The 13,451-nt window shown below is 40.5% G+C and overlaps 1 protein-coding gene across 1 annotated transcript; it reads right to left on the minus strand.

The window, feature by feature from the left end:
* Positions 1–220: 220 nt before the first annotated feature.
* Positions 221–4,143, minus strand: LOC140734089 (interferon-inducible GTPase 5-like). The gene is made up of 2 exons (XM_073057675.1): positions 4,124–4,143; positions 221–1,424 (listed from the first exon to the last, which is right to left on the minus strand). Exons 1-2 carry the CDS (start codon positions 4,141–4,143, stop codon positions 221–223), a joined length of 1,224 nt encoding a protein of 407 aa, XP_072913776.1.
* Between the last annotated feature and the right edge of the window lie 9,308 nt (positions 4,144–13,451).

The raw sequence follows: 13,451 nt of genomic DNA on the forward strand, positions 1-13,451 counted from the left end.
TAGGATCACATGTCATTTATGTTTCATGTCTTTAACAGAGTTGCAGTTCCTTGGTCAGGCACAAGTGCTCCTCAGAAATGGATAAGCAATATTTCAGAAAGAAAAGCAGCAAAGGGGAAAGTTGTCATGTAGAATTACAGCAGGGTTCAGTGACAGGCCTCTAAAATATATGAACTACAGCATAACATTAGCTCACTGTATTGATGTTGGTGCTGACCAGTTAGTCAATGCCATGTGCAACCTTCACCACCCTCTCTGCACTCTCTGTAAGATCCTTCAGTGCATTGGTCAGCATTGTGTAGATTTTGTGAAATGATGATCCTGCTCCAAAAATGGAACCAATGATGGGGATGAAGTGAAGAGCAAGTTCCACAGCTGAAACAGCTGCAACTGAATAACACCAAAATAAATATTTAATTATATCTTTATCTATTTTCCCCAGCAAGGGAGCTTTAACTACAGCCTTAAGCTCTTCCACGGGTTTGTTTGTGATATTGGCCAGTCTTTGAAGAGAAGCTTCATCCAGCCACAGACATTTACGGAAATGGATTATTGCCCCAATCAGTACCCTGATATCACAAGCAAACGAGAGACCAGGAATGGGGATTGCTCCCACAGATCCCGAAAACACTGCCAACATCCAGACATATTTCTGTAGCATCTTGCTTTTCTGCTGAACAATTTCCACGCTTCGGTTTGGATAGGCCAGGACAAAGATACATTTCTTTATACTCGGTAGATCATCTTCAAGTGCTTTATTTAACTGATTGAAATCATATCGATTCTGTTCAAAACTGGATATCAGGAACACAGTTGGGGTCCGAATCCCCGCTTCTCTCAAATTCTTCATGCAGGCACTCTGAATAGCTTCCAGTTCTTTATCTTCATTAATTTCATTCTCCCCCTCCTTTCTCATTGAATCAAAATCAGCATCAATCTTAGTGCGGACAAAGTAGAAATTTTTCCTGAGTTGATTAATCTCTTTAGCAAGTTTTGCATCATTGTCTGTGAAACGACAAGCTGATATTATGATGAAGAAATCATATCTTTCAAATTTCATTTTCTTGAGATAAGTAGCAGCTGGAAATGTTGTTGATCCAACCCCCGGCAGGTCCCAGTAGCAGACTTTGGGTAGATTGGGATGTGGGTATCTCATTGGTTCCATTGTAGTTTCCATAAGTCCAACCTTTGCAGCTCCTTCATCCTTTTTCCGAAGTCCTCTCATGGCATTGATGAAGGTGGATTTTCCTGTACCTGATTCTCCTGTCACTGCGATGTTAAGCTCTGTCTCATCCAGTTCTGCTAGCTTCTGCTGTATCTGAGATTTAATATTTCCTACCCGACCTGTTTCAAAGTCAGACTTCAATTTGTTGAGCTCTTCCTGTGTGAAGAATGTGTCATTCTCAGACTGAGCCACCTGTTGACTGAAAGGAAACACATTCCATTAGAATTTCTAACCCTAAAAACTTTCAAATATACAGATCCCCAATCTCTTGTCATCCATCTTACTTGGGACCAATTAACCAAATAATCAGTATGTTTTTGGGATGAAGTGGTAATTGCAAAATACAGGCAAACCTACAGGACCACAAAGAATGCTTGTAAATTTCATGTGGATAACACCATAGGTCAGGCTGCAACCTGGTTCTCTAGAACTGTGAGCGTTGGAAATCTGTCCATACAAGATTCAATTTATTTCATCATGAAAACTAAACAAATTCATGCCTGCTGTAACAAAGTGACCCAGGGGGTGGGGGGGTGGTGCAGTGGCACTGTACTGCAAGTGGTGCAGCCGACTGACACCACCAGTGACCTGGCTTCACTCCTGGTCTCTGGTGCTGTCTCTGTGGAGTCTGCATATTCTCCTGTGGCCAAGTCAATTTCCCATGGGTGATCCTGCCTCACTGTGTTGGTCGTTAGGCTAATGTGCCCCTGTAAACCGCTTGTCCTGCAGGTGGGGGTGGGGAAGTTGGAAACTTGATGTGTATGTGGGAGAGAATTTATTAGATGGAAATAAGCAGGTGCATGGGAAAGGTGGGAATGCTCAGTGGGGGGGGGTGAGGGTGGCAACAGAGATGAGTCTGGGTATCATAAAGAAAATTTGAAAAAATATAAGATTTGAAAGTATGAAAATTTAATAAAATGTTCATGTCTGGAATAAACAAAGACTAGTAACATGTATGTAATAACTGTCCTAGGCTGTGACCATCTCTGAACAAGGAGAGTCTAACCACCTACTCTTGACACCAATACCACACAGACTTGTCACTGTGTGTCACATACACGTCCCCTACACTGTTTCTTCTTGGCTACTCTGACAGCGACTCACAACCCCCTGATCTCCACTAATAAAACAGGGCACTACTGATCAGGGACAATATCACAGCTGCTCTCAGAGGGAGTGGATAATGGATGGATTATCCTCTGAGCCCATAGGGGTAAAACTCAAGGTGCAATGACTCTGATGGGATTACATTATACAACTCCCAGAAGCAACTAAGACATTGAGGAACAAATATGCAGGCAGATTAACAAAAAAACTTACAAAAACAGCAGGGTTGTTTTATTGGGTAAGTGCAAGCTCACCAAAATAGACTGGTGTCTTCTTTGTGCAAGAGAGACAGACAGGGCAGAATTGTTAGTTGCATCAAAGACAGTATTTTAAAACAACTTGGCCACTCTAGACCTGGTATTGGGAAATGTCAATGATCAGCTAACTTGACCATTAAGACAGAAAATAATAGGAATCTGTGATTATTCATTTCATTTTTCAATTTTTTAATTGATTTTCCAATAAAGAATATACAAATCAAAGGAGGTTTAACAAACAGATAATATAAAAGACATATAAACAGCAATAATAAAAACAGAAAGTATATAATGTCAAAATCAAATAGGTAAAATATTACACTGTTATATATACAATGGTCAAAAAAAAACTACAACTCCTCATAGCAATCATAAAAAAAGATTGGAAATTTTATTTGATAAAGGAAAAAAAACCTATTAACTAAACAGAAATAAAAAAAGAGAAAGAAAAAAAAAGAAAGATTGGGCAGTCCAATTGAGGATAAAAGTTATAAAAAAAAGTGAGAAAAAAAAAACATCCTTCCAGTCATCTCCGAACCTTCACGGATAAGGATTTTCTCTAAAGAGAGTAAAGAAAAATAAATAAATAAATAAATAAATAAGATCATATGGAAATATTGAATAAAGGGTCACCAGACTTGTTCAAAATTAAAGGATGTATCAAATGTCCGGCTTCTAATTTTCTCCAAGCTTAGACATGACATAATGGAGGAGAGCCAATAGAAAACAGTAGGTGGGTTAGATTCTTTCCAGTGTAGCAAAATAGCTCTCCTAGCCAATAAAGTTGAAAAAGCTATCACATGTTGAGTGGAAGCAGACACTTTGCTTGCTTCCTTTGCTTGTGATTATAATACCTTAAATTTTGTTAGCTATGCAGAAATATAGATGTTACAGGAAAGCATTAAATAGGGGGAGGGAAATTCTCAGTGTGTTATGAAGGAAATATGTAAGTTAATCAGATCCAACAATGGGAAAGTCATGTGGAACAGTGTGAGCAGTGTGGAGCATGTTAATACACTGAGGTATTTTGAGATAAAGGAAAAGGTGATTTTGGATCTGTTGAAGAATGTTAAGGTAAAAGGGGTGGTAGTGGCAATAGACATGATTGAGGAGTTTAAGAGGTTCTTTGATAAGCAGGCATAATAGCACAGAATGGAGAGATATGGACCATATGCAGGCCAAGTAATTGGTTTCATTGGCATCATTACTTTAAATGCTGCTGTTTAACATCATGAACTGAGGTGTCTGTTCCCATGTTGAGACTTTCTCTGTTTGATGACAAAGGCTTTGATGGAAGGGAACACCACCACCTACAGCTTCCCCTCCATCATACACTGATATCATTGCTCCACACGGTCACTAGGTCCACACTCAGGAATTCCAGATCCAACCCCACAATGGGATCAGATTTATCAGGATGGCAGCTGATCAACAAAGCAGATCCCATGCACCAATGAGAATGCTGAGCACTCAGTGTGCAGTGCACCGGCAGGAGTTGATGTTGAGACACACAGTGTGGCGTGTTCTGACCTACCTGGAGCTTGCTCCTTCCATTCTTGATGGCTGTTTCTCACAGGGTGGCCTGTGTGACAATCCAGTAATCCCAGCACCAAACAGGGAGAGTGGTTGGGAGCTTCAGTCTCCTCTTTGTCTTAGTGTAGGTTATCTCCTGAAAGGATGTAAAAAAAAGTGACTGATGGCTGTTTTCTATTAAGATAACAGCTAGTTTGCATAATGGTCACAATTCAACCAGCAGATTACCATCAACACTGAGTTTGTTCACCCTTTGCCCTTCAATGAAACATGTGGTGATTGAAAGTCTTTGGATGTCAGGAATTATCCAATGCTTTTCACCTGCTCTTTTAGCCAAAGTACTAATATATTCATAGAATCACTGGTACACACCAAGAGGAGAGTTCATAATGGCAATGACACTGTGTGAGAAAGTTTGATGGTTGGGTCTTCCCCAGATGGTGATGGTCATTCCCTGCCATTTCAGTTGGACTGATATTACTGGACACTTTTTTCCTTTGATTAAACATTGCTTTGGCCTTGCCGCAGGCATCTGATGAGAGCAACATTTGCTGAGTATATCTGAAACAAAATGAACACTGTATAATCATCAGCAAACATCTCAGTTCAGACTTTAGGGTGGAAGGGAAGTCATTAAAGAAGCAGTTGAAAATGGTTTGGATGAAGATGCTACCCTGAGTAATTTCCACAGTGATGTCCTGGGCTGACCTCCAGCAAATGCACCAATCTTCTCTATAATATTTTCTTCTTGATTCCACACTCTGTCAAATGCTGCCTTTATATTTCCAATTACCTGCGTCCCAGTGAGTCTTTTGAAGTTGCTTGAACAACTCAGGTCCAAAAACAAAGGTGAATTCCGGAGCCACTGTTAGAGTGACTGCACTCGGAACCAATGCACAACTTGACCGAGAGTCCTGGTAAACTCATACCAATAGCTATGATGATTTGAATTAAAGTTTAAAAAAAGGAATCCAGCTTTGTTTGTTGAGAGATTATCACACCATCCCCAGTACCAGAATCCTTCAGGGCATTGGCCTGGACCCAAACATCAATGAACATCCTTTCTTTATGAAATGTAGATATATTTGCTGCTGATGGCACAACATTCACATTAATTCACTGTCCCTCAGATAATAAAACCAGTTCTGCCTGCATGGAGTACTACCAAGTCAATCTGCAGGCATGAGGGGAAAGGTAGTGTATCTGTGACGGGAGACCGAAGTGAGGGTAGTAAGGACCCACGTGCTGGAAAGTCCAAGATGAGAATTGAGACAGGATTTCAAGACTGAGACAGGAATAGGGTTACTGACTAGATGTTGGATTTGAACCTGTTGAGACTAGATGAGAATCCAAATGAGCCAGAAATTCTAAACGTAATCGCAGACTGAAGCAAAGTTGAGCTGATGATTGAACACTGAACATGAATTTAGGAGCTCTTTAAATATCCAAACCTGGGAGGGAAAACATAGCCACTAATTGTGGATGGGCCGACTCTTTAAAGTGACCATGTCAGTTATCCATCCTTTGGAGAATTAGAGCGTCTAAACATCGGAGGTTGGCGCGGTCAGGTGCGTACCGTAATAATATCAAACACCGTTCACAAATGAGATCAATAATCATCCCCAGCAAGGAAATATCTGAGAGCCAACTCTCTCTCACTGACAGGCATCAGTGGTAAGTCCCCCGCCATCAGCGTGTGCAGGACTAGAAATCAGACTGGTCGTTACAGAAGTTCAGCAGCCGTGTGAACAGCTCAGAAGGTAAATCACACAAAAGGAGAAGGACAACCGGCAGGGGCTCATCACCATTTACAAACCTCCCTGTGTGTCACCAGCCTGGAATTGTGTTGCTGTTTCTCCTTTGGGGCAAAGTCCTGGAATGTTTTTAACAACACTGGGGTAACAGCTTCACCTCCAGATTGAGAGCAGTTCCAGTGAGTACATCACCACATCCTCTCTTGGGTATTTAGGAAATACAGTGAATTCCAGTTGATTGGGACACATTGGGACCATTACATTTTGGCCCAATCAGCCAAAGTTTCATGGAAATACTTAAATGCTGTAACAAAAGACAAATTGTGTGCCAAATTATGAATATAAATGAAATTCAGAACAAATTAGAACACTACCGATCTTACTACAGCATGATAAAACTGTGCATCTGTTCCTAATAGTTATCGACAGAGGATTCATCCAGTGTACACAATGAATAAAATCATCACAGACACCTAATGCAGATAATGGACTGCCTTCATACAATTCTATCAATGATTGTATCCTTCTAAGCCTCATTTTATTTGTAACGTTCAAGATAATTGTCGATACTATCAAATTCTTCAGAGGTCCTAACTTATTGAAGTCGTGAAATAGTTTCATTTTCACTTCTGGATGTTTCTGGCATCTCCAAACCAAGCCTGAACACTCGAAACTAGTCTTCAAAATAGTTCAGAATTGTCTTACTGCAAATTCTCACCAGCTATCAATGACAGAAGTCATTGCTTTTCAGCACAAACACATCTGATGTTATTTTCATAAAATGTTCAGTCCAAACACAGTGTAGCATCCAACAGTCACATAGGTGTGTACAACTGAAACTAGTTTGAACCTGTTCGACAAGTTTCCTGTGTATAGTGTCAGAGGTAAAGGAAGAGAATTCCAGAGATTTTTGCAATTAGTTTTTTTTTAAGCATTGTCCAAAATAAGTGGCTACTCTGATTAACCAGAATCCACTGTATCTGTGTCTCAGAAGGTGGATGGGCTCTGAATCGGAACCCTTTCTATCCCAGATGTGAACAACAAGGAAGTCTCAGCTTCTTTCCTCCTTCATTTGATTGACAACTGTAAGAGGAAACTTTCAGAAAGAGCTGTAATTTACTGTGTTCAAAGTTCAAACCTTAATATAAAGTTATTATCAAACTATGCCTATGTTACCATATACAACTATTCTATTGGTCAGTTCTGAAGCCAGGACAGCACAGAAATAAACCCTTCACCCCATCGTGCCCATTCCAATCATCAAGAACTCATCTAGAATAATCCTCTTTTCCAGCATTTGATCAGAAAATCCAATGCCTTTTTGAAGATACTCCTTCAGTTATTTTAAATGTTCTGCGAATCTCTGCCCCCCCCCCCATACCCCTCAGTCAGTGAGTTCTCCATTAGAACCACTCTCCTGTCGAGAGAATTTGTTTCCCTCAGATTCCCTCTGGACATCTTACCCTTAAACCTATGTCCTTTGGATCCACAGGTCTCCATTATCGGGCAACGTTTCCTAATATCTACAGTATCAATGTTGTTCTAAGTTCCCCTCAGCTTTTTCATTGCATAAATAGTTGAAGTGTTAACATCCATAGAATGTCACCCTCTCTCTCCCAGATGAACACCACCTCCTAGGGTAGGGCACCCTTCAAAAAGCAGATAACTTCTCTGCTGGGCTGTCCAGTGAAGCTAGCGAACCCAGAAGTTAATTTACTTGTATAAACATACTGGTCAAGGCCCCAGCAATCTTGTCTCTTGCTTCTTTCAACAACCTGGCATAAATCACATAAGGCTCTGGGGACTAATCCACATTAATACCCATTAAGAGGCCCAACACTTCCTCCTCTTTGACTCTGAAACATGCTAGTGTATTTATACACTCAACACTGATCTCCTGGTACTCATTACTCATTAAGTACCTCAATCACATTCTCTGCATCCAAGCAAATGTTTCCCCCTTTGTGCTTGACTGGTCTTTCCGTCTCCCTGGTTGTAGTCCTGTTCTTGATGTTTGTACAATGTGGCTTGGGATTCACCTTAATCCTGCTTGCCAAGAACTTTTCATGGCTCTGTCTGCCTTTCCGAGTTCCCTTCATTCTTTCCTAGCTTGTTTATACTCCTCATCTGCTTCATTTTATCCCAAGTTCTGAAGCTTTACCTACTTTTCCTTTTTCTTCTTGACCAAATTCATCACCTCTCTGGACATCCAAGATTCTCTTATCTTTCTATTCCTAACCTTCCTTCTAACAGGAACATACCTTCCCTGAACTCTGCATGATTGATCTTTAAACACCCTTCACATGTCTGAGGTGGACTTGACAGACAAAACATATTGCCAATTAACTCTTCCTCATTCCTACGTAATGCCCTCATAATTTGCCCTACTCCAATTTCAAACACCCCTGCAAGGACTGTATCTATCCTATATACACTGTAGCTATCCTGAATGTTAAGGAATTGCTGTCAATCATCCCAAACTGCTCACCCACTGAAAGGTCAGTACCTGACCAGGATCATTACCCCACACCAGGTCAAGTACGGCCGCTCCTCTCATTGGACCATCCACATAGTGATTTAAGAAACCTTCCTGGATACAGATAACACATTCTGTCATACTTAAACCCCTTGGACTAAGAACATCCCAGTTTATATTTGTTCTAGGCTTTATTGCAAATTTGCTGACGAGATGAAGATAGGCAGAGGGGCAGGCAGTTTGAGGAAGTAGAGAGGCTACAAAAGGACTGACAGATTAGGAGAATGGACAAAAAAGTGGCAGATGGAATACAGTGTCAGGAAGTATATTATCATTCAGTTTGGTAGCAGAAATGAAAGGGTAAACTATTTTCTAAAGGGAGAGAAAATACAAAAAACTGAGTTGCAAAGGGACTTGGGAGTCCTTGTGCAGGATTCACTAAAGGTTAATTTGCAGGTTGAGTCTGTGGTGAAAAAGGCAAATACAGTGTTAGCAATTCTCTCGAGGACTTGAATGGAAAAGCAAGAACGTAATTTTGTGACTTTATAAAGCACTTATGAGGCCTAACATGGAGTATTGTGAACGGGTTTGGGCCCCTTATCTTTAAAAAGATGTGTTGAAACTGGAGAGGCTTCAAATGAAGTTCACAAAAAGGATTCGGAGATTCAATGGTTTGTCATATGATGACTGTTTGATAGCTATGGGGGAGGGGTGAAGGCATACAATCCCATCAGTGAGATTGCACCCTTCCTATTCCTGAATTTTACCCAAATAGACTCAGTGTCTGACCCCTCCATTTTATCTCCCCTGAGTGCAGCTGTGATATTGTCCCTGATTTGTAGTGCAACTCCAACCACAACTATCGCATCACACACACTTTTACCTCCTTCTCTAAAACTTCAAAACATGGTACATTACTCACCTATTCCAACCCCTCTTTCAACCAAATTACAGTAATGGACACCAACGTCATAGTTCCATGTACTGATCCATGCTTAAGTTCATCACCCTTACCCAGAATACTCCCAGTATTAAAATATACACACTTCAAAATATCCGACCCATCAAATCTGTTAATTCGATTTTGACTTTCAATACTTCAGTGCTCAGTCATTTGGGTTATGTGTAAACTGTTGTCATTCTGCTGTGTTGGCTTCAACTTCAGCTGAAGTATTAAAATATTCCTGTCCTCGTCCCACCCCATTCTTGGAAAAGGTGTAGTTTCACTTTCAAGCAGTGAACAGAAAATGTTCCACCCAATAACATGTGTCTCAGTCTCCCCACCTGCTTCACTCGTCAGACCGGTGTGCTTCTTTGGGTTCACAGCCCAAGTGCTGTTGAATTCTGGTTGCTCAGTGATAATGTGATGGTGCTGAGAGCAACTCAGTGTGTGTGTGGTTCACAGTCTGTGAACAGCAGGGACCCGAAGGGAGAATCAGCAGCTTAGGACTGGTGATGACCCGAAAGGACCATTCTGGGTTTTCGGATATTGATGGTATTTATGACTAGTTGGGATGGGAATGTGAAAGTCAATAGTTAAGGTTTGCAGATATCCCCCCGCCCTCCCAGGAAGTAGTGTAAATTGTACACCAGCAAGGGCACATCATCAGGGGACATCAACAGTTACAGGGGTTTTAGGCTATCATTATTATTCCTCCTCCTCCTCCTCAGCAAATAAAACCTCTCCTAGTTCTTTATCAAATGAAAACTAAATTACCCCAAAAGCCTTTTTTTAAAAGTGCAATTGTGAACAATAGCCAGATCAGAAATGCTGATCAAGTCAACTACTTCCCAAAGAGAACTCTGATAGGCCAATCAGATGGTTCACTGCTGCTCAGCAATAGAACATTAAAAAAAATCATATGTACAATTAAGAAACATTAAAAAATAGTAGAAATACTGGGGACATGATGATCATGATGAAGTCTGCTGGAGAGAGACATTTATACACATGCTGTCTGCCATAATTCAAAGAGACAGAAGGATAAGGTTGCAGGGCAACAAAATGTTACAGGAGGACTTGGAACTAAAAATTAATCCCTACTGGGAGAAAACTGCACCTGATCTTTCCAAACTCTTCTCCAGCAGTTTAAGGACTAAGTCCAGCCGGAATATAACTCACAAGTGCTCTTGAAAGTCAGGTATTCACCCTACCTACCAACAACCAAGCATTGCCATCCTGGTCCCCTTCATGACAGCTTATGAAGAAACATGTGACTTTGCTCCCAGAGATTATCGGTGTTCGTGCACTCAACTCTTGAAGGCTTGGACCCCATCGTTGCAGATGTTTCCCACCACAGCATCTGAAAGACTGTTCCAAATTCTGATAGCACAGTGAAAGAAGCTTCTGTCCAGTGTGTAGGTTCTTGCATCAGGCATAGAAACAGTATGAGCAGGCATAGATAAACTTGATGGTGTGGTGCGCCGTCACTCATAAGATGAAGACAGCATGGCGCGAAGGTTTTCAGGGCTGTGGCTGGTGTGCATTTTGTATAACACAGTAGCTGCAGCAACCTGTCGTCTATGGTGTAAGCTACTGATGGCTAGCTTCTCATGAGCTGTGGCTTCATCTACACCTATAATCCTGAGAGCCTTTTTTTGAATGGAATCAAGCTGGCTGAGGACACTCTGTGAGGCATTCACCCATGATAAGCAGGCAAACTCCAAGATACTTTGTACCTGGGCTTTGTAAGCTCTGGCTCTGCCCTCTTTGTCTAGTTTGAATGCTACTTTCCTCAGAGCTACAAGCCTTTGTCCAGCCTTCTTTGAAATAGTAGAAAGCTGTTTATTGCAAGACAATATTGTGAATTAAAGTCACTTCCATAACTTAGTAAAGTTTTTAAAATGAAAACTATCAAACCCCAAAGATCGAATTGCTGCCTGTATTTGATTTTTTCCAATCCTTATATGCTTCACATTGTAAAAGAATGTGTTCCACTGTTTCATAATGTTCACAAAAGCTACACCCCAGAGTGATGTTTTCCAACAAGATACAAAGAATAATTAAACATAGTTTGCCCAATTCCAAGTTGAGTAAATATAATTCCTTCCCTTCTTGTCTTACCCCCTTCTCCCATCAATTTGTTGTTGTTCAGTCATTTAGTCGAGTCCAACTCTTCATGAACTCATGGCCCATAGGGTCTAAGGGGTATTCATGGCAAGATACAGAAGAAGTTTGCCATACCGTTCTTCCATGCAGATCATGCTGCTGCCCAGGTTGGGACCCGGCTGGGTCTGAACTCAGAACCATCTGCCTTGAAATCCAGAGCTGATGCCACTACACCACCAGCTGACTCAACAATCCAATAGTTTTATGTATTCTGTAAAGGTGTCTCCCCTTTTGCCCATCATCCCAAATGTCATGCCATATTCTCCTAACTCTTAGTCCCAACAACCTCTGAGCTTCTGATTTGTTAAATGGAAGCTCTTTATCCACAGATGGACTTTTAACAGCTCTTTTGACCAACAATCAACCCTATGAACAGCGACCAATAAGGAGACATAGGGCAATATTTTGAATATGAAGTAAAGTTTAAAAGTTTCCAGCAGTAAATCTGACTGACTGTTAGAATGGCCTGTTTTAAGAGTAGTCAAAACCAAGAAAAAGAATCTGAACAAATCATAACTTTGCAAGGACAGATCTTCTCCCCCCACTGTAAGCCCAAAATGATGACAACCAGTTCTGACGTATATACTAATAAACGGTTAGTAAGATGTTTTTTTATTGTCACCTGTAATTCAGGCACAAAACAAAAGCACCAACATTCCCTGATAAATTATCTTTTGATCCATCAGTAATATTGAACAAGAAAGGGCTACAAATACTACCTTGTGGGGTCCCATTCTCTATCTCATTGAAGCCTGAATGTGCCTTTCCAAACCTTACCTACATAGATCGTCCAAATAAAATCTCAGAAAAACATTACATAGACTTCCTCTCACTCCTAATTTCCATAATTTAATCAAAAGACCCTCCCTTCATAACATATCATATGCTTTTTCTACATCAGAAAGTACTGCTAATTCAACTTCCTTATTTCCCTGTGCTTACCTAATATCATCCTCCAAACATAAAACTGAATCCATGTCATTCTACCCTTCTGAAATCTGCTCTGATAAAATGCTGTATCACTTCTTTTATCCAAAATATAATTCAACTGCTCTTTACCATATGTTCCTTAAGTTTACACAAATAAGACGTTAATGATATTGGTCTTTAACGAGAAGGATCCAATGGAGGTTTTTGAAGATTTTAGAACAGGCACTGCCACTACCATTTTCCATGAGGAGGGAAGACAGCCTAAACTCCAAATATGATTGCAAAATTTTAATATCATCTCAAGAGAGTTGTCAGCCATATGCTTAAACATAAATGCTTAAAACTTACATGAAGTAGCAAGCAGGTTTCCTGGATATGTATTACATCAGACAGTTTTGATAAATCAGAAATAAGTTTCTTAAAGTCTTTACTATTAGAAATCCGGCTTCCCGCATTCCACTGTAATATTTGTAATCCCATTATTACCTTCACAAGGAGACTGAAACACAGATACCCCATCCATCAGAGTTTAATTCACAGCTTCCCACATAACACCAGTTATTCCCAAACAGTTTTGAGCAGTACAATTCACCACATCTGTTATGAACATCACAAACTTAATTTTATCATCTAGTAAAGTAGTGTAGTTTTAGTTACAGAAGTATGATGCTGACATATAGCCTCTGACTTCACATTCTGTTCTCAACTGGTAATACTTAATCAACCCTTGGTGTATCTTTTTGCAAGGTCTCTGTCTAAGACACATATAACTGTACTTTAATCTGCTGAACTTCAACTGCCTTCTGAAGCACTTCACATCCTCTATAAGCTGCACTATGTTCTCTTCTGCAGTTACAATTATACTTCATGCCTCCACAATCTTCATGTTTATCTTCCCCACCACACTGACTACATCTTAGATTCCCATGACATACTGCCACAACATGCCCAAACCTCTGATATTTGTCACATCAACGTGGGGGGGGGGGGGGGGTAATATGAACTTGTACATTATAACTAACATACTCCAAATTAACTTTATCAGGGAGCTTCACTTCAT

The sequence above is a fragment of the Hemitrygon akajei genome, chromosome 10 (genome assembly GCF_048418815.1).
Source record: "Hemitrygon akajei chromosome 10, sHemAka1.3, whole genome shotgun sequence".
Taxonomy (NCBI): Eukaryota; Metazoa; Chordata; class Chondrichthyes; order Myliobatiformes; family Dasyatidae; genus Hemitrygon; species Hemitrygon akajei.

Excerpts from the sequence above, each read along its gene's own strand:
- LOC140734089 (XM_073057675.1), bottom strand. The coding sequence starts at position 4,143 with ATGGAAGGAGCAAGCTCCAG. Across the intron at positions 1,425-4,123 it reads ATGGAAGGAGCAAGCTCCAG|TCAACAGGTGGCTCAGTCTG; the intron begins GTAGGTCAGAAC and ends GTTTCCTTTCAG.